The following is a 23,226-nucleotide window of genomic DNA, read 5'->3' as shown; positions in this document are numbered from 1 at the left end:
CAGATGAACAGCCAGAGAGTGAGAGAATTAGTTAAGATCCATTGTAAAAGAAGAAGCCCCTGTGTGGGCTCACCATACAAGCCCATTTTATCTTGCACTGGAAGCTACTTCGTACAGTTTCAAGTGCCATCTAGTTTTAGATATTAGCTTTTAGCTTTTTTTTCAGTCAGTCCTTTTCTGTCAAATCTGATTATATGTCACTGGTGAAGACAGTTAGCAATATTTGAGACCACATACTTTCTTGATTTTGAATTTCTATGAGGGACCCAAAAATTCAAAGTTAACAAATCTGTAATTAGCAGAAATGCGAGTAGGTACTTGCAATCTACAAATCAAAGTGTCACCAAGCAACGTGTGAATTAATATGGCTGCTGATGAGAAGGTGGCACTTTGCATGGCATCCTCTGTCATCAACCTGTCAATGGGTGAATTCTGGTCACTAAGGATGGTAAATGTTTTAGAAATGCAGTGCATTTACCATTTCATGAGATTTTATGTCTTTTCACTAACATATATAAAGAGAATCAAGTCTACCTGTATCTCTGGATAATTTACAATTTAGAAAGTAGTTCAAGCTGCACATTCTAACTTTTCAGCCGTGTTGTATTGGAAAGGAGACAAAGGGACAGCTAGACAAATACATGCAAAACTATAATGCTATTGAACAAAATATATTTTACTCAGAATGTTGGTGAATCAACCTTTTAAGATCTTTAAATTCAGCTTTGTGTGTTTGGACTGGAACTCACATCAGACCCTTGAAGCCCCTCCTGCAGCTACAGAGGAAGGCGTTGCCAATTGGCCTACATGCACCACTGTTCTGACATGGGTTGGGAATACAAGCCGTTATTTCCATCTCACAGCGCCCTCCGGTGTACTGTGGCTTACAGCTGCATGAGAACCCTGGCAGACAGACAGAAGATCTTGTTCATTAAGAATCCAGAAAAATCTGTTCAGTTTACGAATTAAAAAAACAGTTCCATTAGAAATTACGAGCATACTTGAACACACATACATCCACATTTACACACACATACGGTCACAAGGGAATGGAATACTCTGAAAAAGGCATACCATGATAAAAAGTGGAACCTAAAGGGGAACCTCTATGAGTGTTGTGATGCGTAAAAATGAGATTATATGTTACTGGTGAAGACATTGAGCAATATTTGAGACAGAAAAATTCTTCATATATTGTAAATCGCCTAAATAATATCACAAACAGCCCATGAATTCTATTAACATGGAGATACCAAGCTAAAACCAAATTTACACATGTAAAGTTTAATGTTGATAGATTCACTATTACTACTCTTGAGGCTTTTGAGAAGGCCCCATACAGAAAAATGTCAGGAGTCAGAATCTGGAGTTTTTTTCCAAGTCTGGTGAATGCCTCTGGTGAAAGTCGAAATTATGACTTGATATGCGCAGGTCCTTGCAGCTGGTTGTTGACTATGCAGGACAAAAAATTACAGTAAAAAGTATGAATAAATAAATAAATCTATAAATAAATACAGGAATAAATAATTAAATTAATTAATGTGTTGATAAATAAATGTATGAATAAATAAGCTAGCATTAGGCTATATGGTATTTACAAACCATTTCAAATCAATTGCGATTGTTAGCAAACAATTCAGAGAAACAATTTAATTAAGGCATGCTTCAGTTTCTGCTGGATAAAGTGACGGAGGATTTGTCTCAGCTCAATGAAGACATGGATGTGGAAGTTGACCAAACAGTGGTTGATCCTCCTGGAAACATCATACATTTTATTCCCCTTTGGGGGTAATATGGCGCAGCTGTTTGGAGGATGCTGCAGTACGGAATAAAGTAATAATGTCAAGTGGGGTTTTCTGGTTGAAGTTATTATGTTTTAAAAGTAGCTTTATCTTGTTTTGCAAATGTACATAATATTTACTGATGGTAACTTTAACTAGAAAATTCATTTCCTGCTGAAATTGCATTGGAATGCTAAAAGCTGAAATTAATTTTGGAAAGTTGCTTTAAATACAGAAATGAAAAAAGCTTAAGTTAATTCTAAACATTGCTGAAAGAATAGAAATAGGAAAAGCTGAAATTAATTTTAAAGAATTGGAAAAAATACAGATATGGGAGAAGCTGATATGAATTTGATCAAACCGCCAACCCTCTGATTGGAAGACGGCCACGCTCCCCACTCACCCATTCACCCTAAGCTAAGAAAACTAAGTTAATAATTGATGGGCCTCAAACATTACAGTAGGAATTTCCTCCATGGTGGGTTTATTTTGAAATGATGGGATCGAGGGAGCCAACGAGGGAGTTGATGATGTTGGTCTGTTGACAGAAAGCGTAGCTGTGTCATGTGACTCCAGTAAACAGCTGTTATAGTTCAGCTGTGTGAGACAGAGTGCAGCATGCAAATGTAAGTATCCACGGCAACGGAGCAACTGGGTTCATTAACGAACTGATCAAAGTATCAAAGGCATAACAGACACGGAAAGGTTCTGAAATAAGAACGTGAAAACTTCAGGTCCTGTCAGACTGCACTAATCTGCTAATATGGATCAGCTGTGAGTAACCGTGCCAACGGAGCCCCTGCAGTCACTAACGAGCTCAGAGGGCAGAGAGAGTGATTTACACAGAATCTACACCTCAAACAAATGTCTCCTGGAGCAAAACTAGCCGGGTGATCCAAAAAATAATGTATTTGTGAGGGACACAAGAATAGAGATGAGGGAGTACAGCATTATCTGTATCTGTATCTGTTGAACCATATGAATTATCTGTATCCGTATCTGTACTCGGATTGGGCAGGGCCTAACACGAAAGTGGGCGGGGCTTAACCCGGAAGTATGAAGGATTTAACACGTAAGTTGTCGGGTTGTCTTGAAATGGGCTGGGCTTTAACCGTTGTGCTCTTTTTTAAGCATGCAATTGACCCTTCGCAGGGAGCTTGATTAACAGGTGATATGACCAATCATACATGAACTTGAAAAACAGTGCACTGTACTGACGCATTTCTGCGGTTAAAACAGCATTCCTTCTTAATTCTAATGTTCATTTATGTTTATCACTAATTATTCTGTATCACTGATGATCATGAGAGAGAGAGAGGGGAAGTGTGTGTGTGGCTTAATTTGTAATAGTAATATTTAGTTATTTAACACAACTAGTCAACGTCAGACACTGAGTGCGTGAAGAGAGCCAGCAGACGGTAAAAAAAAGAGAGAGAGAGAGAGAGAGAGGTCGTGCTTGAAGTAAAAAAAAAAGCATTCTTAAGCACCACGTCTTAACCAGCCCCACGTTTACCTGAACTCTACTAGTTAAGAACAACAAACCGAAGTAAAGCCGAAGAAATCCTTTAAATTTATCGGGAAAGACCCGGGAACCTGCTGACTGAGGGAGGGAGAGAGGAGTTCTGTGTATGAGTGAGCCGAGCGGGACACAGCAACACAATAAACTGTTTGTGTGTAGGGGAGGGGCGCTGTGACTACCAGCCAATCACAGAACGCAGACACAGACAGCTATCCAAAATGAGGACTTTTATTCAATCCGAGCATAGACTCGTATAATACTCATACTCGGCAAAAGTGCTTTATCTGTAACGGATACTTGTTTCAGCCGAGTATCCGGCTCATCTCTCCACAAGAACGCATGAGTGTAGTTTTCTTGTCTCTAAGTTTAAGTTTTGAGAGGATTTGAAAATGAACTCCATTGGAAACCATGTTCAAAAAGTTAATTATTTCAATTAATACAAATTCAATTATTCAATTCAATTCAATTCATTTTATTTTGTATAGCCCAAAATCGCAAATTACAAATTTGCCTCAGAGGGCTTTACAGTCTGTACACATGCAACATCCTCTGTCCCGAAACCCTCACATCGGCACAGGAAAAACTCCCCAAAATATGAAAAAACCCTTCAATGGGGAAAAAAGGGAAGAAACCTTAGGGAGAACGTCAGAGGAGGGATCCCTCTCCCGGGATGGACAGACTGCAATGGATGTCATGTGTACAGAATCAACAATGTAAAAGATGTACAATACATTCAATTTCTCTAACTGAAATGATACAAGTAATTGCAAGTAGCAGAAGAGGTGTACGGCAGGACCACTGCAGGGACAACCTCCATCAGATCGAACCACCATCCACAGAGGCTTCTGTGGGGAGGGAGAGCAGAAAGATGTTAGTTTTTGATGACAGTAATATGAGTCATATTTAAAGTAATGATGATGGCAGCAGCAGGTGTCAGCAGAGCCATGAGCCAGCAGTCAGAACCGGGGTCCGCACGAAACTATGATCCACGGAGACCTGCTAGGCGAGAAAGCACAAAAAACTCCCGGAAAGAAGCTTAATTAGTGATGTACATTAATAAAACAAAACATGGATGATTGTGGGAGGAGAGAGTGAGAGTGTGAGAGTGAAAGAGGGGCTCGGTGTGTCCTAAGAAGTCCCCCGGCAGTCTAAGCCTAGAGCAGCTTAACTAAGGGCTGGTCCAGGCTAACCTGAGCCAGCCCTAACTATAAGCAATATCAAAGAGGAACGTTTTAAGCTTTATCTTAAATGAACTGACCGAGTCTGCCCCCCGGACTGAAAGTGGAAGCTGGTTCCACAAAAGAGGAGCTTGATAACTGAAGGCTCTGGCCCCCATCCTACTTTTTAAAACTCTAGGAACCACAAGTAGCCCAGCATCTATGGAGCGTAGATGCCTTGTAGGGCAATACGGTGTAACAAGCTCTTTAAGATAAGACGGTGCCTCACCAGCAAGTGCCTTGTAGGTGAGGAGAAGTACCTTAAATTCTATTCTTGATTTAACAGGAAGCCAGTGCAGAGAAGTTAATACAGGAGTTATATGATCCCATTTCTTAGTTCTTGTTAATACACGTGCTGCAGCATTCTGAATCAGTTGGAGAGGTTTAAGCGATTTACAAGAGCAGCCTGATAACAAAGAATTACAGTAATCCAGTCTAGAAGTAACAAATGCATGAACTAGTTTTTCTGCATCACTTTGAGACAGGAAGTTCCTGATTTTCGATATATTCCGTAGATGAAAAAAGGCAGTCCTTGAAGTCTTGTTTATATGAGAGTTGAAGGACATATCCTGGTCGAAGAGAACTCCAAGATTTCTGACGGTGCTGTTGGATACCAGAGCAATTCCATCCATAGAGACTGTATCACGTGACAGCTGACTTCGAAGGCGCTCTGGGCCTATCATGATAACTTCCGTTAATTATAAGAGCTATAAAGCTGACAAGTCATAGCCCCCCCTCTCCTGGAGCAACTGAACATTTTAATATCTGAACGGTTTTAATAGCTGAAAGTGTGAAGGAGTTTTAGCATTCAACGGAAAAAATTAAATAAGATGTCGGAATAAAGATTTGAAGAACAATACTTGGAATGCATCAATGCATTCTAAAAATAAGATGTCCGAATAAAGAATAAAAGAACAATGCTTAACGAATTCAAACAATAAAGATTCAAAGAGCCATACATGGAATGCTTAACGTATACCAACAATTAACATTTTACACGGTTGCCATGGAATAAACTTCACTATATCAGATTATTTGCAACCCCATTACTTGATGAAATAAAGTTCAATGTGGTCTGATTTTACACATTTTTATTTTAGCACAATTGCATCAGTTTGACCCTTTTGGTAGTACTGCATTCAGAAACTAATATATTTACCTTTAAAAATATAACAAATTGCATGTAAAAGGAATATGACATGTCTTAAGGCAGCAGGTTCAAGTAAAAGCTCTAGTTATATTTCATTTATTTCAACAGGACAGAGCTGGGTTCAGACACTAAAAATAATCTCAATTTTAAACTGCAGTTTCCGACTAATCAAAGTCTACTTGGAATCAACGTGTGCTGTGTGCTGTGAGTCAGGTCATATTGCTTTGTTTTCTCGTCTGACTTTTGTTATTGTTGATGACTAGAGCCCACAACCTATGAACTCAATTAGAGGACAAGGATTTGGATAAAACTGGGACTCAAATTCTGCAGTAACATCCCAACACTGGATACCAAATGATGGTTGGGCATTTGAATGCACCACACATGTATACAAAGTAAGTGACAGTTATTATCCGTTCAATTGTTTACTTATGCACAGTTTAAAACTGTGATCAGCTGAGATTCCAACAGTGCCTACTCTTGAATAACCTTCTATATCTATTGTGAAGTCTGAAGGAGAGCTTTGCTAAAGTAGATTGTAAGAGGCAAGCAGTCATCTTATCCTTTTTAAGAGATTAACACAGATATTTGTAATAAACTGTTGTCGTAAGCAGACTAAATTATTTATTTCCCCTTCAGCATAGGAAGGGTCTAGAGAGAAGTTTATAACGGCGTACTTGATCTCTTCTACTCCATCTTTACCTTGAGGGAGAAGGCCTTCTCAACTTGACAACAAAACTCATCTCGATGCTGCACTGGTGCTTTGTTCCCCACATACGGAAACACCTTCAGGTTATCCAGGATGCCTACACCTGCTGCGACTACGTACCGAGGGAAACCAGTCCACCCCACAACTGTGGAGTCTCCATGAACACGAGGCACCACAGGACTCAGAACAGGTGTGAATTTATTCTCTCATTGTATTAGTTGGAATGCAGTTCTGCATTCTAAGTATTGTTCTTCTAATCTTTAGTCAACTTATTGTTGGAATGTATCGCTGCATTCCAACAATAAGTTGACTAAAGATTAGAAGAACAATTCTTTGCATCACTGCAACTCTTTCAACTCCTTCACACTTTCAGCTATTAAGACCATTCAAATATTAAAATGTTCAGCTCCTTCAGGAGAGGTGTGCTATGACTTCTCAGATTTTTAGTTCTTATAATTGAATTAATATAAATTAAAATCATCAAACTTTTTAACATGGTTTCCAATGGATACCATTTTCAAATCCTCTCAAAACTTGTTCAACTTTCAACTTTTTCAGCTTTTCCAATCTTTCAGCTAGAGACACCATTTAAACTTTAAAATGTTGACACAAGTCTTAACAATGTTATAAAAAAACAGCTTGTTGATATCTATTACAGTTTTTTCATAATCACTAATTATGTTTCATTAGTTTTGGGGTCCCTTTCGAATTTAGAGTGGAGTTTTCCAGATTGTCCCGGGATTTAGAGTGAGCGCCGTCTCAGAACCTGGTAAAAAAAAATGAGGCCCTTTCATTTTTTGGCTACTCCGATTAGTTTTGCTCCAGGAAGCATTTGTTTGAGGTTTGGGTTTTGTGTAAATCTCTTTGCTCTCAGCTCATTAGTGACCAGCTGGTGATCGATGGCCATAAATACGTAGCTCAGGAGTCCTCCACTGTGCAGGGATGTGTAGGTTTAACAGTGTTTAGCTAACCGTACATGGACGTGCGTGTCGTGAGTTAAGACAGAGACCCGGGATGAGCAGACCGTAAGTAATGTGGAGGCAGGACGGTTAGATATTTGGGACATGGGAGAGCAATAAGTGCTAGCTAGCTAAACTGCTAACGAGGCTGGAGACTTAAATTGGGGCGTGACGTTGTTCCGTCGGTGTTGTCATTAAGCTGCAGGCACGTGAGTTTATTTTCTTACGCAAATGACAGAAGATCGTTTGATTCTTTTTGTTTGGTCTCTTTTTTTGGCAACAAAGCGTCAACTTAATATACTATTAATAACCTTTTTGGCGGACCGCAAAAAGCTCCGTCGGATAAGTACGTCAAAAGTTGCGGGCGGACCGCCGGGGTTAGGGGGTGGAGGGGGTCTGCTGGTGGGCGAAACTGCACACTGAGGAGTGAACAATTGTAATCGTGATGGCGGCTGTAGTATTTGTGTGTGTCCACTGACATTTAATTGTCCAAGTAAAACACTTAGTACTAATATTAGTCATTGGCGCTGTATGCGTCCATATTTATTTCACAAAACGGCGCACCTCTATGACCATCAACACACGGTTAACTTAACGGGAGGTATCCAGGGGCGTTTTTGATGGGACCAGCACAAAGTTCTCAGTAAATTCAAATAGTACTACAACCACTACTAATATTTCTAGTACTTCTAGTAGTACTTCTAGTCTTTCAACTGGTATTATTACTAAAAGGACTTTTACTACTACTAATATTACTAGTACTACTAGTATTTCAACCCCCATGGAGGGAATTCTTACTGTAATGTTTGATGAGGCCCATCAATTAATAACTTTTTAGTTTTCTTAGTGTTACGTGTAGGGATTTGTGCCTCTCTTGCCCTCACCTTTTTTTTGTTTGTCCTGCAGGTGAGGGGCGGAGTATTGGCTGGCCCTGCCTCCAGAGCACCCCGGTATTGGCCCACACTCCGGCCAATCCGATATGGAGGGCAACTATAAAGCCTCTCACTGTGCTCTCTCTCTGTCTTGCTTTTTTTTCCATTGAGGTTTGTGGTGGGAGAAGTGGGACTGAGGTAAGACTGGGGTACCCTGTACACACCCACATACACGCAGAGTTATTGTTGTTATTCCACTAGGTTATGGGTTGTTGCCACTGATGTATTTCTGTTATTTTGAACATTTGTAGAATAGAGTCAGGTCTTTTGTTTTCCTTCTTCTTTCCACAGAGTTGAGCTAGGCCTGGTTTTATTGTACTTTGATAATTTTGTTTGGCACAACCCCCACAGTACACTCTCCCCCACCTTTTTCCAACCTACCCGTTATGTTCCTTTTTTGTAAATAAATCTACTTTTCTGCCTCACACGGTCCCTGTTTTATTTCTCCATTGGATGTCAGCGTTTCCCTCTTAACCGAAGGAAACGTAACACTTAGCTTAGGGCGACTGTGGGTGAGTGGGGAGCGAGGCCATCCTCTAATCAGATGGTTGGCGGTCTGATCCCAGGCCCGCTAACCTGCATTTCAATGTGTCCTTGGGCAAGACACTTAATTCCAGCATTGTTCCTCTAGCTGTGACTACAGTGTGTGAATATTAGTTACTGGTTGGGCAGGTGGCACTGTGTATGGTAGGTTCTGTCATTGGTGTATGAATGGGTGAATTATGTCATGTAGTGTTAAGGCGCTTTGAGTGGTCAGAAGACTAGAAGAGCGGTGTACAAATCTATTTTACCAAGTCCATTTGGTTTGAATAACAAACATTCTGTCCCACCCAATTCCATTATTTCAATTATTATCTGTACCTCAACCATAGGTGAACCACAATTGCTTTCAAATACTAGTACAATTAAAATTAAGATTGGACGGGTCCTCGCTACTCCTTGCACGTTGGGGCACTGGCCAGAAATGCGGTCGAGGACGCCTGTGGCGTTCGCAAGTCAGTGGTGTTAGTTCATGTTTCCACCAGGTTTCGATTATAATATGGATGTATAGAGGATAAGGATGTCATGAGAATTGAGAAATATGGAGCAGTTTAGATGAAGTATGTCTCGAGTTGAAACCACTGTTCCATTTGTTCTCTTTTCTTCTTTGCTACGATTTAAGTTTTCATTTAGTCTATCATGAACATCGTCAAAGGTGACATTCTTTCTGAGTAGATTGTGATGTCTTTAATAGAGCAGCAATCAAGAGGCCAATGTAACTCTGGATGAGCTGCATAAGAAATACAGTTTGGAGTTTAACACCAGTCATGTGGGAGACACTGCAAACATGTGGAAGAAGATGCTATGGTCAGATGTGACCAAAATGGACCCTGAACCCAAAACTGCCCATTATGCTGGCACCATTTCACTTTTTATATTGGACCTATTCAATGAAAGAGATAAATATAACTAGAAAATGTCGCTTCCTGTTACCAGTAAGTGGCTCTGCGGCCGTAAATAGTTACACAGTAATTCCATTTCAGGTAGAGAGTACACATACCCAGGGTGTGACTTAACAAAGACATTCTGATTTACCAGTCCAAAATTAAAGCCTCTCAAAATACCATACCATAGCAATTTTCCTTCAATATCTCAATCACCAGACTACATTTGGTCATTTTCAGATTAGATTTAAAAGGATACAATCAATACTTTCATGACATTCCACTTCAGGTTGATAGTAGACATCCCCAAGGTGACACTAATGGATAACCAGAACATTCTGATGTTCCATCGTAAAATAATACCATACATCACCCAACTTCCTTCGAAATCTTTTAAAAGGTGTTTTTTTTAAATCAGCGCCCTAGGCACATAGTTTAATATTATTTCCGGCAAAATGCAACTTTTAGAGGCCAAGGTTTCAAGAGCACACTGCATGGATTTGAAAAGAATTGGGTTTAATCCCTGTGAGGAGTTTGGTCTTTTACAACTGTAAGAAATTATGAAAATATGCCAAAAAGGCACATCTTTAAAGATTAAATGCAGCGCCCCCTAATCTTCAAAATCGTCAAAATTATGAAAGATTAGGGTGTGTTCAGGGGTTCAATGTTTACACATCCTGCAATTCTGGTGAGGGCAGGCCAAGCCATTTGGAACTCATAAATCTTGCCAGATTAAACCACACCCCTTGCGAAGTTTATTAACCGTAGTATCTTCTTAAAACCATAAGACAGGTCAGAAATGATCATATGGATGTTTAAAGGGTGAGAAGTTCATGCTATATGAGAAATATGGAGCAGATTAGATAAAGTATGGTCGAGTTATAACAACATCAACGTTCGTGGCGAATGGTGTTTTTTTTAAAATGCTTCTGGCAAAATGCAATTTTTAGACCCTAAGGTCTCATGATCACACTGCGCGATTTTGAAAAGAATCGGGTTTAATCCCTGGGAGGAGTTTGGTCTTTTACAACTGTAAGAAATCATGAAAAAAGGCCAAAAACAGGCCAAAAAGGCAGATTTTCAACCATTAATTACAGCGCCCCCTATTCTTCAAGAATTAAAATATTAGTGTGTGTTTAGTGCTTCAATGTTTACGCATGCTATAATTTTGGTGAGGGCAGGCCAAGTCATTTGGAAGTTAAAAATCTGCCAGATTAAGCCACACCCCTTGCGAAGTTAATTAGCCCATATCTCATCAAAACAATTAGTTATCACCATTCTGATATATCAAGGGAACCCTGACCTAATAATGATCCATCAACGGTTTTGTGACAATCAAACTCGGCGTTTAGGAGAAATTGCCAAAAATGTGTATTTCACAAAATTCAAAATGGCGGGAAAATCTAGCTGGGCCCATTTGCATACCACGACTGACTTTTTTGTAGAGCATGCCGAAGAAGACCTGTGTGCCATTTTTTAAAGTTGATTGGACATCGGGGGCGGAAACTGGCCTAGTGTGGTCTTTTTAAAATTTCTAGAGGGCGCTATAGAGACATTTCGTGAGACCCAAAAATTTTCAAATTTTTTAGCATTCCGGATAGCCAAGCTAAATTTAACAACTTTTTGAATATGATAAAGGCCCCAAAAAGGCCCGCGGTTTGTGAGAATAATAATAATAATTCCTTGAAATACAATAGGTTCCTCTATGACTAGTCGTAGCGAGGACTCTAATAAGGCCTGCCTCCTAAAACTTAAAGCATTAAGACTAGCCGACTTCTACTATTCATTTTTGTTGTAGCACCTTCTGTTAGTACTATTACAATTAGCCCAGCTCACCGCCTTCTACTCAGGTAACATTATTAGAATCTAATAGCTCAACACATTTATTTCAGAAATGGGATATTTCTTCTTTAAAAATATTTTGTCTAAAATACATACCAGCTATGTAGTATACAAAGATACAAACAGTGATGAATGGCAAAGTACCCTCGGGACAATTTAATTGATGAATAAATAAATAAATGTCCAAGGTTGATAATACATAAATGTGGATTGTGTTTCTTTGGCCAACGGAAATTTTCATCTTTTATAGAAAAGTATATCCTGCGTAATGTGATTAATGCAATTATATAATCAACCAATCACATGGCAGTTGCTTAAATGCATTTAGGGGTGTGGTCCTGGTCAAGACAATCTCCTGAACTCCAAACTAAATGTCAGAATGGGAAAGAAAGGTGATTTAAGCAATTTTGAGCGTGGCATGGTTGTTGGTGCCAGACTGAGTATTCTACAATCTGGTCAGTTACTGGGATTTTCACGCACAACCATTTCTAGGGTTTACAAAGAATGGTGTGAAAAGGGAAAAGCATCCAATATGCGGCAGTCCTGTGGGCGAAAATGCCTTGTTGATGGTAGAGGTCAGAGGAGAATGGGCCGACTGATTCAAGCTGATAGAAGATCAACTTTGATCAACAAAGAGCTCACCAAAATTGGACAGTTGAAGACTGGAAAAATGAACACAACAACAACAACAGCAGCAACAGCAATTTCTAGCAACTGCAACAACATGATAAAGGAAGTCCAAGTCCTTCATGATTCTGGGGGGCCCCATGGTCCTTCTTCCCTAGACCCCCAGGGGGTCTAGAAATGCACCTGTATACTAAAACTACTACTAACACTATTACTTTTAGTTGTTCTACTGCTATTAAACTAAAACTTACTTCATCTACTGCCTACTGACTTATATTACTACAAAAAATACATTTTTTAATTCTCAATTTTCAAAATCATATCAGCTTCTCCCATTTCTGTATTTTTTAATTCATTTCAGATTTTCCTATTTCTATTGTTAGAGTTCATTTCAGCTTTTTTGATGAACTTTTAGCATTCCAACGCACTTTCAGCAGGAAATGCTTTTTCTGAAATATCTATAATAGCAGACTTACACACGGAACACAGTGTGTGTCATCATGATCACAGCCAGGCTTGCTTAGCACTGTCACCTCAAAGCAAGAAGGTCCTGGGTTAGATTCCACCCAGCATCCACTCTGTGTGGAGTGTGTATGTTCTCCCTGTGTCTGCGTGGGTTCTCTCCGTGTACTCTGGCTTCCTCCCACTGTCCAAAGACATGCTCTAGGGATTAGGTTAATTTGTGACTCTAAATTGCCTGTAGGTGTATGAACGTGAGTGTGATGCCCGACGTAGGCTGAGATTGACTCAAGCCCCCCCACCGCAACCCTCTATGAAGGATTAGCAGCTTTGAAGATGAAGAAAAACACTTTAATTCAGCCCTTGCTTAAATTCTTTTGCTGTATTACCACTACTCACCCCCAGAAGGCAGGCTCGTGCAGGTGGCTGCATTGCGACAGGGCTGCTGAAGGCAGGCGTCGGGATAAAGGATACAGCCCAGCTTCAGATCCGTCAGTCCCACCACTTCTGCATAGCGCGACCGTTTGTTCTGCAGCGGCAACTCATTGTTGTTCAGCGCGACTGAGTCTAGGCAGCCCTGGAAACCCTCAAGCACCTGTGGGTCTTTCTGTGAGTCTCGGAGGCTGCGAGAGTTGGGGTGCTGCACCTGAGGAGAGATGGGTGAGAAATTAATAAATGAACTTCCATAGACACCCTCAAGATGTGATGACTGGCCACTTGTTATTCACAAGAAAATTAATCAACAATGTAGACAGTATGTGTGAGAAATCTCAGAAAAGAGTCTTTACTTACTCACCTCACACTAAATCTTAACACAATAATTACAATTTCCCTGATTGTGTTTCTCCTCTGAAATTTTGTATTCATGAAGTTAATTGCTATCAGGAATTATTAGATTCCATCAAAATGATCAGTGTAAAGTCTGTGGCATTGACGGAGTTGGAATCAGTAGTTTGTAGAATACATACTACACACACCTTTTAGTGAGGCTAATTATTAGAAAATATTAGGGCTTATCTACCTCCCACCACATAATTATTTATCACAATATATGCTCAGTCTCAAATATGCAACGTATTAGAAATAGCTTTAAATCGTCTTTTGTGCATATAGTAATAGTATTTAATGCAGTTTAGAACCTGACCAGTATTTTCATAGACATTTTAACAAATTACTAGTTCCCAATCTTATCCACGTTTGGCTCCAGACAACTTATTTAGTGAAAACATAGACACATTTCAGATAGAAACTCAGCTGAAATGTGTTAACTTCATTAATTATTTAAATTTCAACAGAGTTGCATGTTTCTGTCCTGTTAAATGAGCAGCTACATCTTCTCACTAACCAGTGCTCCAAAGTAGATGGTTCTGTCTGGAGCAAGTGGTTGTGTGAATTGTGCTGCACGGCGTCGCTCAACGTAGCTGTCATCCAGCGCCACACTGCTGAAGTTGCGATTTAGCTCGAGTGCCACCGTGTGCCAGTTTCCATCATTGATATGATGACCAGAGATGCCCAACATGTCGGGATTGTCACCACCACCACTGCCAAGGCCACAGGCTAGCTGGAACCACAGCTTTCCGTCCTCCAGCTGCACACACACACAACTTTAATATTGTACAGTATATTTAATCAGGGCAGTTCATTAAAGGACAGTTGTTTGAATGAGACTTTGATAGAAGATAATCAAACAGTTCAAATTATTGGAATATTGTCATAGCTTCAGGCACCATAATCTTGTGCATGCAAAATGTTTACTGTAGATATTGGTTTGTGTGTTAGTGTTGTAAAAATAGAAAAGTCTGATTAGTCCCACAACAAAGGACAAAAAAGCAGACTATTTTAAACAAAACCGTTTGTGTGTGTGTGTACCTTGAGCACAGTGCAGTGCTCAGTGTGTTGTACATTGAGCACAGGGCAGGGCTCAGTGTGTTTGTGTTGTGTGTGTGTGTACCTTGCGTACAGTGCAGGGGGGTAATGCACAAAACTAGGATAAGGGATTCAGCTGGGAAAGTCAGGTCCTCCTGGAGGAATTTAGCTTGGACTTGGTTGCATGAAAACAGGTTGAATTAAACCCAGGCAAGTAACCATGGTGATTTATTCTTTCAAGCTAGCCTGCTCCAGACCAGGCTAACAGCCAGGCTAAAATGAATCCTGCAGTCTCATGTGTTAAATCAGGTGCCGCTCTAATCCCAAACAAATGTGTTTGATAGTTATTCCGTTGTTTTCGGAATGTGTTTGGATTTATTTTTATTAACATGCATTACTTGTTACTATTGCTGTCACCAGTTTGATCTTAAACTCTATTGCAGTTGTTTGGATCAGTGGTACCCAACCTTTTTTGCCTCACAGACCGTTTTCATGTCAGACAATATTTCGTGGAACGCGAGAATGTCCAGCGGATAATAAGCACATTGATATGATTTCCACATATGCGTATAAATGGGTGATTGAGTTTGATGTGCAGAACTGGAAAATGAAGAGGGCAGTTTCTGCAGGTGGATCAGAGTCAGTACCTGTCCCACCCTGAATTCCTTCCATCACAGGCCTTGGTTTAAAACAATGTTTCTCAACTGGTGGGTCGCCTTTGCATGGGAAAATATATATATATATATATTTTGAAGGGACTTATTCTAATGCAGCAGAGTGTCGGCTTTTTTTTCCGGCTCGTCCGTCCATGTTTTCAGTCAGCGCGGCAATTAGAACGCCCGGGGGGGGGTGCTTTCAGATCCAGGGTTGCGGTTGGACGCCCCTGTCAGGTGCGGACCATCTCACGGGCTCTCTCTCCCACCTGCCGCAAGGGCTTTGTATCCGCGGTTTTTACCGGTGAGTTCCGCGCAATTTTGAGTTCCCCGCTAATACGGGATCTCGTTAACCATCACGTTCCATTACGTAGCCGCCGGTGTTACGTGCCTACTGGTTTTTGAACCTACTGGTTTGGCTACGCGTGCGTGTTTTGCCCCGACAGCGGCAGATGTTGTCTGCCTTGGTCACTTGATTCGTCACACATTCGCAAACATATTGCTGAAAATGTTCAAAATGCATCCCATGTCCAATGTGCACTACATCACTGCCATGTATAAATAAATAAATAAAAGAACATACATTTATTAAAAGATCGCCACCTGGATTCGAACTCACGCAGTCGAGCAAAACAGCAACACCTTATAAGACGGCGGCACTACGCCATCGGCCAACCGAGCTTTCAAGTGCCACTGCTGATTTCACTACTTGTCATGAAATTGCACATCGTTAGTGGCAAGAAAACCTTTTGGTTCAGGGTGAGCCAAGACAACTGGTTTGGTGGGCGTATCATGGAACACTTCCAAACATGTGTATCGATACTTTTTTTCGCGAGGCTGCAGCCTGGAACAACCGAAACATTTGGACAAAAGATGATTTTATGTTCAGACTGACATACAGTGACGTGCATCACAGACATTTAAGAAGGTAATTCAAGAAAATATATATTAATGAAAGAGCGCCACAACCTGGATTCGAACCATGTCGAGCAAAATAACAATATATCCAAGACGGATGCCTTACGCCATCGGCTTTTGGAGCCTAGAGAATTTTTGGCTGTTTTTTGTACTTGTCACATAATTGCACATCGTTAGTGGCTAGAAAACCGTTTGGTTCAGGGTGAGCCAAGACAACTGGTTTTTGGTGGCGTAGCGTGAAACACTTTGCTTTTTTTCTTTTTCGCAATGTTTGTTAGTTATTTACACATTACATCCACATGGTTAAAAAAGTGCTTTACAGACTTGAAATCCTAGAATACATCTGGGATTAAGCAATCACGTTAATTAGCAACATCAGTATGAAGGGAGAATTGCATAGTTTATGCAAAGTTTGTACCTCTGCTCAGTAGAAATTTTAATCAAGCTTTAGAAAAAAAGAGCACGGATGAACCCTCGCAAAGTGCACAAGTTTTTTTTGTCGTATACATTTAGATGTTATTGAGAGAGTAATCCTACTTGGGCAATGTGCTAGAAAACCTGACAGAACTATGTATTTCACGCTACCAAAAACCAGTTGTCTTGGTTCACCCTGAATCAAAAGGTTTCCAAGCCACTGACGGTGTACAGTTTTTTATTAAAACGAGAAAAATCAGATCAATAACTTATGATCGAGTGGCCAACCGGTTAGCAAAGACGTCTTGAAATGTGTTATAATTTTGCTCTCCAGGGTTCGAATCCAGATTGTAGCGATCTTTCATTAAAGATATTTTTTTCTAGATTACTTTGTTAAGTGGCTGATGCCACTGTATAACTGTCCGGACAGAATATCACCTTTTGTCCAAATGTTTCGGTGGTTCCAGGCTGCAGCCTCGCGAAAAAAGTATCGATACACATGTTTGGAAGTGTTCCATGATACGCCACAGTGCACTTTTCCGTGCACTTTTCCCAGCAATGTACACCTGAATCGACTTAGCTCCCCATTCTCGGCTCGGCAAACCGATTAAGCCGAGACGAGTGGGTCACACTAAGTCAAGAGGCGTTTTATCACATATCCTGAATTTCTTCATTCTACTTTTGTCCAATACCCCCTAGGGCTCCTTGTGTGTGTGTCTGTGTGGTGTGTGTGTGTGTGTGTACCTTGAGCACAAGGCAGGGCTCAGTTTGTGTGTACATAATTATTCCTCTGCTTTGCAGTGTTCGGATCCTAAGGCTGACTTTCAATTCCTCCTGCAGCCATTCAGACAGTCTGTACTTGATATAGCTGTTTCCGGAAAAACTCAGAGACGAATGACCTGGAGCCAACCACACAAGTTAACAAATCACATGTCAGAGCAAGTACTCTTGATATTAACATTCAAATGTTTGGTTTGCTCTCTTTCTTACTCACCTGCACATTCTCCGAGTTTTCCTGTTGGACACTGGCATGCATAGTGCCCTCTAGTGGCCTGAATTGAAACACATTGCATGTCTGTTGGACATGGCTGGCCCTCACACTGTTCTGACAGGACAGCACAGTTGGCATCTGTACACACACACACAAACAACATCCGAAAGAAAATCCACTCATCATAATATTCATAGAGAACATGAATGTAAATAAAACTGAGGAAATATTATCAATGTGTAATATTGATCTGAAGACAAAACATCTGGTATATATTTATATAGTGTGGATTTGGAACATACTAAATAGATGATAGCATCACTCACCATTGCAGGTGCAGTGCGAGGTCCGGTGGAAACGTGGTGAAACAAAGCTGACCTTTGGTGTGCTGTATGTAGCCAGGCTGTGAGAGTCTAGAAGGATGCTCTGTTCACACTGTGCCCCGCGACACTCCAGCCCCGAGCAGTTCTTATCTAGGATAGCTGACACTCTGAGGACCTCCTCTAGCTGCCGGCGTGATGCACTGAGTTTCTGAGTGAGATAAGCAGTCTTGTAGTACCCACCCACTGCTGTTTCCACGGCAACGAGCATATCCAGTTGTTGCGTTCCGCCCACTGGCTGCAGACTGAGCAGGTGCAGCTTGTCCCTCTGCTGTGATGAAGCAGCCTTTTGCAAAACCTTCAACATGCTCTTCAGGTGCAGCGCCACAAAGTCTTGTGGTGCCACGCTCTCAAAGCGTATAGTCACCGCCTCACGCAGCATCTCCGGTGTCACTTGCTCCACATGCACGCTCACTGGTACTGGTACGGCGAAGCGTCCATCACTAACGCTTGCATTGAGGGAGTACCTGCCTGCGTCCAACCCGCCCAGTGCGATGATCTTACCATCACGAGGACTGATCTTAAAGAGACTGCGCTGGGCCATGGGCGCGTGGCCAAAGGTCAGGACGTCGTAGGGGTCAGCATCATTGGCGTGCAGCTGGCCAATCACACCGCCTGGAAACTCATCCTCCATAGTGACGATATGAACCTGGAGGGGTAAGGCCACGGGCCGGTGAAGGCTCTCCTCAATCACCCTAACTGTTAGCACTGAGATGGAAGACAAACGAGGCTTCCCTGAGTCTGTTGCCTGGGAGGAGAAGAGGAGGAAGGACAGGTACAGAAAAGTAAATAAGTAGATAAAAGGGAGAAGATGCAAGAAAAAGAACATGGGGATAAGGAAACAAAAGGACAGGAGAGATTGTGTGTCAGATTCCTTAAGACAGGATTCACATTAAATATCAGTAAAACCACAAAGAGAGAATTAAATCCATAAAAGAGTGTGAAAGAGAAAAGGGGACATCAGCAGGTACCTGGATTATAATAGCATATTCAGTTGCCAGGTCCCTCCTGAACACTTGATTGGCCACCAGCGTTCCATCTTTCTCGAGCACAAACTCTCCGCCTTCATTTCCTGACAGGATGCGGAAGTCAAAGGGCTCGCCATTGCATGATGAGTCTTGATCGTTGACAGACAGCTGGAAAATGCTGGTGCCAATAGGCTTGTTTTCCTGGGGGAGGGACACACCATTAGAAATACTAAAATATTATTTAACTTTGTGTTACTGCCAAACATTGTACTTGGAAAAGTTTTTGCATGTATTGCATGATTTTGTTTCTAAATGTTTGAAAAAGTGATATGTGAATATTGTCCTGCTTTTTTTATTCATAATGTAATTTTTTTTACTTCAAACTCTCCAATGATAACGCTAAATGTACAAAAACTGCGCAGGATTTTAGAACGTGCAACATTTTACAAACGGCGCCCCATAGATGATTTGTGTGCAACCACAACAGTTGAATGCATATTGTTTTTACCAAATGATAACATTCATTGACGAGTAGTTTCCATATTATCTTTTGAGTTCCAGTAAATATGTCAATCACGAGGTCTACCTGTATGACAGTAGTTAGGTTGCCTGAAGAGAAGGTAGGGGGGTTGTCATTGATGTCAGAGACGTCTATGTTGACCATCACGGTGGAAGACATAGGTGGTATTCCACTGTCCAGAGCTCTGATGGCCAATGAGTAACTGGGAACCTACAAGATCAGACACAATAGAAAATATATAGAAGTAACACAGAAGATAAAAGCTTTTTGAATGTCTGGTTCCTGCTTAGCCTGATAATCAATATATTATTTTATCGCACAATATATGACAATGAGAGAAATATTTTTGGTGCTGCAATATATTAATTTTACATACAAATTGGATGGATGCCATTGGTGGTTTGTCTAAACCAGAGAATGCTTCTAACCCAATGAAAACAATAGGACATAAACAGAGCTATATCGCTATATATTAAATGTCGGGCTGAGAATAGATACGAAAAAAATCCCTGATTTTGAAATTCATTATTTAAATGAATTAAAAGTTTGTTTTTCTTTCCAAGTAATGAGTAATCGATTTACAAAGTGTCTATTTTAGACAATGTTGTTTAATTGTATTTTACACAAAAACACAACACAAACTACACACATTTGATCATCTCTGAGGCAGAATTCTACCGGGTGGAACATTTTAAGCTAGCAACCCTTCCTGCAGTTTGCTGTGCTCTCAACTTTCCGTCATTTGATCTTACATTTTGCTGCGGTCACACCAAAAGCTAAACGAATTTTCGCAACGCTTTACTCGCAGAAGTAATTGTAGTTATTTTGCTTCATTCGCTTCCCATTTTTTTCACTTTAGTCGCCTGAAATGGGGCGTGGATGATTACTGGCTTTTTACCGTAGAGACAGTTATAATACGTTCCGCTATCCACCATGGAAATTAATAACCACTATTTCTGGTCTTTATTTGTTGTGTGAATTACAAAGATGTTAGGACCGCAAACGGTGTGTTCAGGTTCATGACATCATCAGTCTGAATTTCACCGACTCCCCTAGGGAAGCAGCAGGACGGCAGTGATGACGAGCGCAGCATCTCAAATGCTGATTGGCTTTCACAAGACAGTTGAGCGAATTAAGTTAAGATATTTCAACTTGGGGCGAAAAAGTGATTTATGGTTTCGCTCCTTTTGCTTTTTTGCCTGTCTTTTAGGGACACAGTGGTTGTCCTCTTCAGACTGTGTTCTGCGTAGGGTAGATGTTGAGATGGAAGTAGCTTAATAGTTAGTTTAGCCTAGCAGTGCAAAAAGTGGTCTGTTTGACACTCATCCCCCCTCCGTTTGACAAGTGGAGGAATTACAGTTTTCTGCTCGATTCCGTGTCTCTGTTTGTTTTACTTCAAACTCTCCATTTTCAACTACCATCTTGCTCTCTCCTAACTGACTGCAGCGCGCAGTTGTATCATTTCTTTCTTTACTTAAATACCTCTGGCACGCTGGAAGTAAACAAAGTTGCGTTAACTATACTATATCACATTAATCTCAGCCACATTTGTTTACAGCAGTCCGATTGCCAATGTACCAGTGGTAATTTGTGATTATACTCAATCTGCAATCCTAGATTTAATCAAGCCCTTTGTCTACAATTATTTGAAATACAAGCAAATAAAACAACTCTGAGATGAAGATGAAATACTCCTGCATTTTTTACGTGGTCTTCCTGACCTAATCTCTGCATTCAAGTCGACAATGTTTAAGTTCACACACACGGGACTAAACCTGCTGCAAGATATTTCTTTGTAATGCTTTATAATGACAAGCTAATGAAGAAATTTTAGGAGAAATGCAAATGCAGTAAGAAAACAAGGTTCTGCTGCCTGAAACGAGTAAAGAAATACATGTCAGTAATACCCAATTCTAACCTGCTTAGCAGAGAAAGTGGGAGAAAATAGAAGAATCCAAAAAACACCCACATACTGCTATTAACACACAGACATCAGCATTGCATACAGAGAGAGACTGCTCTCTGTGATTACCCCACACACACTTCATCAGCCAAACGCTTTGATCCCACGCACGCCACTGCTCTCCGAGCATGCTAAGACAGCTCATCCACCACACTTATGATTTTTTTATGATGTGCATATGAAACCTTAGGAAGTTTTCAAGCAATGCGGAGGAGAGGGAGACGAGGAAGAAGCAGATGAGGAAGAAACAACCTCAGAGGAGGATGGGAGGACAGCGGGGCTGCTCATGCCTTCCATATTTCTTCCTACTGCATATTAAAAAGCTCATACTCAAGGCTGATTTGTGCATGTGCTTCCTGTTCAAGTGTGATTCGTTGCCATCTGTCTATTTCACAGCGTGAGCTCATCAGTCATCAGAGCCAGCAAGCTCCTTCTTTACATTAAAAATGGACAACCATGGGAGCTCACACCTGAGCAGCTCTCTCAAATACTGGTTTGTGGACATGGTCAACTGATAAAAGCTTATCATCCTTTTGAAAACACAAAATAGGTTATTACAGCTGAAATACTGCAGAAGAAGGTTATAGTGTACTGCTACCTTTATTTCTAGATAACCACAGTGTTTGGTGCTGATGATTCTAGCTCCAGGCTGATATAATAATACATACTACAAATGTGATCACTAAGTTAAAAGGTTGAGAAGTCTTTTATCATTTATTTGATCATTTATTGTTATGTATTGTGGGGGGTACTGTGCAAAACATTTAACAGGTAAAAGGTCGCCTTTGCTTCCACCTGTTAAAACTGCAGTTATTGCATGTTGCAGATTATATCAGCTGTTACTATTATGTTATTATATGTAAGGATGTAAGGAAATGAAGCTCTGCAGTGATTTAGTTTGACACTTGAACATTATACATTTTACAATGAATAAACACCAACATAAATTTTAGGCAAATAAGTGATGTTACAGTTTAAGAGTGAATTATTTCTGTTGATCAATGTGTTTATAGACTTCAATAAAAAGTCAGGATATCTAGACGCAGCCGGGGGGTGGAGGAAGTCATGTTCGGGGGTCTCGAGATAACAGAGCTTCACAGGAACTTGGAGTTGAGGCATTACTCCTTTTGTGTCAAAAGCAGTCACTGAGGTGGCTGGGGCATTTTATTAGTATGCGTCCTAGGCAACTCCCACTGAAGGTTTCCTACCTCCTCGGCCGGGCACACCCCCAAAGAGTGAGCGGGAAATCCTCCATGAGCTGAACGTCATTTTTTGTTGGACTTCTGTGCCAGTCACAGATTGTGACATAGTGAACACCATGTTCAAACATACAAATGTGTACTTTGTACCCGAGCACCCTAGGCCGATGACAGATTTTTTTGATCGTATCGTCTGATCTAAGCTTTAATATTTCGTAAACTCAGGTAAAGAGGGGCGGAGTTGTCAACTGAGTTGGGTCAGAGGACCCAATCAGGCTGTGTTGGCGGACTGGGAACATCTAGTGGGGGAGACAGATTATCTACTCACACCTCCGACACAACTTTTATTGCAGTCCTGTGGAGTTGGGGGACATTGAAAAAGAGTCTATGTTCAAAACTTCCATTGTTGAAGCTGTGGCAGTGTGATCTTACTGAATTCAACTTCTATAGCCTCAAAGGCAGAGGTGCAGCAGAAAAATTAGATCCGTCCAGAGATGCTGAAGGAAATGGGTGTTGGGGGGGTGTCTTGGATGACACGCCTCTTCGACATTGCATGGAAGTCTGGGACAGTGCCCAAGTAGGGGTAGACCGGGGTGGTGATTCCTCTCTCCAAAAAAGTGGGATCGGAGTGTGTGCCAGTTGCGGAGATATCACACAACTCAGCCTTCCTGGTAAAGTATATTCCAAGGTGCGGGAAAAAAAGTTTGGGTCATAGTTGAACCAGAGATTGAAGAG

At 40.9% G+C, this 23,226-nt stretch overlaps 1 protein-coding gene across 1 annotated transcript in view; it reads right to left on the bottom strand.

The window, feature by feature from the left end:
* fat3a (FAT atypical cadherin 3a) overlaps positions 1-23,226 on the bottom strand; it is a 70,337-nt gene that overhangs the window by 14,660 nt on the left and 32,451 nt on the right. The window contains exons 15-22 of the mRNA XM_062561313.1: positions 19,396-19,539; positions 18,813-19,010; positions 17,788-18,589; positions 17,465-17,599; positions 17,215-17,369; positions 13,965-14,207; positions 13,019-13,265; positions 750-903 (exon numbers count right to left, since the gene is read on the bottom strand). Of these exons, the coding sequence (XP_062417297.1) occupies positions 750-903; positions 13,019-13,265; positions 13,965-14,207; positions 17,215-17,369; positions 17,465-17,599; positions 17,788-18,589; positions 18,813-19,010; positions 19,396-19,539 (2,078 nt within the window). The remainder of the gene's footprint in view (positions 1-749; positions 904-13,018; positions 13,266-13,964; positions 14,208-17,214; positions 17,370-17,464; positions 17,600-17,787; positions 18,590-18,812; positions 19,011-19,395; positions 19,540-23,226) is intronic.

The sequence above is a fragment of the Pungitius pungitius genome, chromosome 3, assembly GCF_949316345.1.
Source record: "Pungitius pungitius chromosome 3, fPunPun2.1, whole genome shotgun sequence".
Taxonomy (NCBI): domain Eukaryota; kingdom Metazoa; phylum Chordata; class Actinopteri; order Perciformes; family Gasterosteidae; genus Pungitius; species Pungitius pungitius.
Note: the sequence above shows the minus strand (reverse complement) of the source record. Positions and strands in the feature narration are given on the sequence as shown.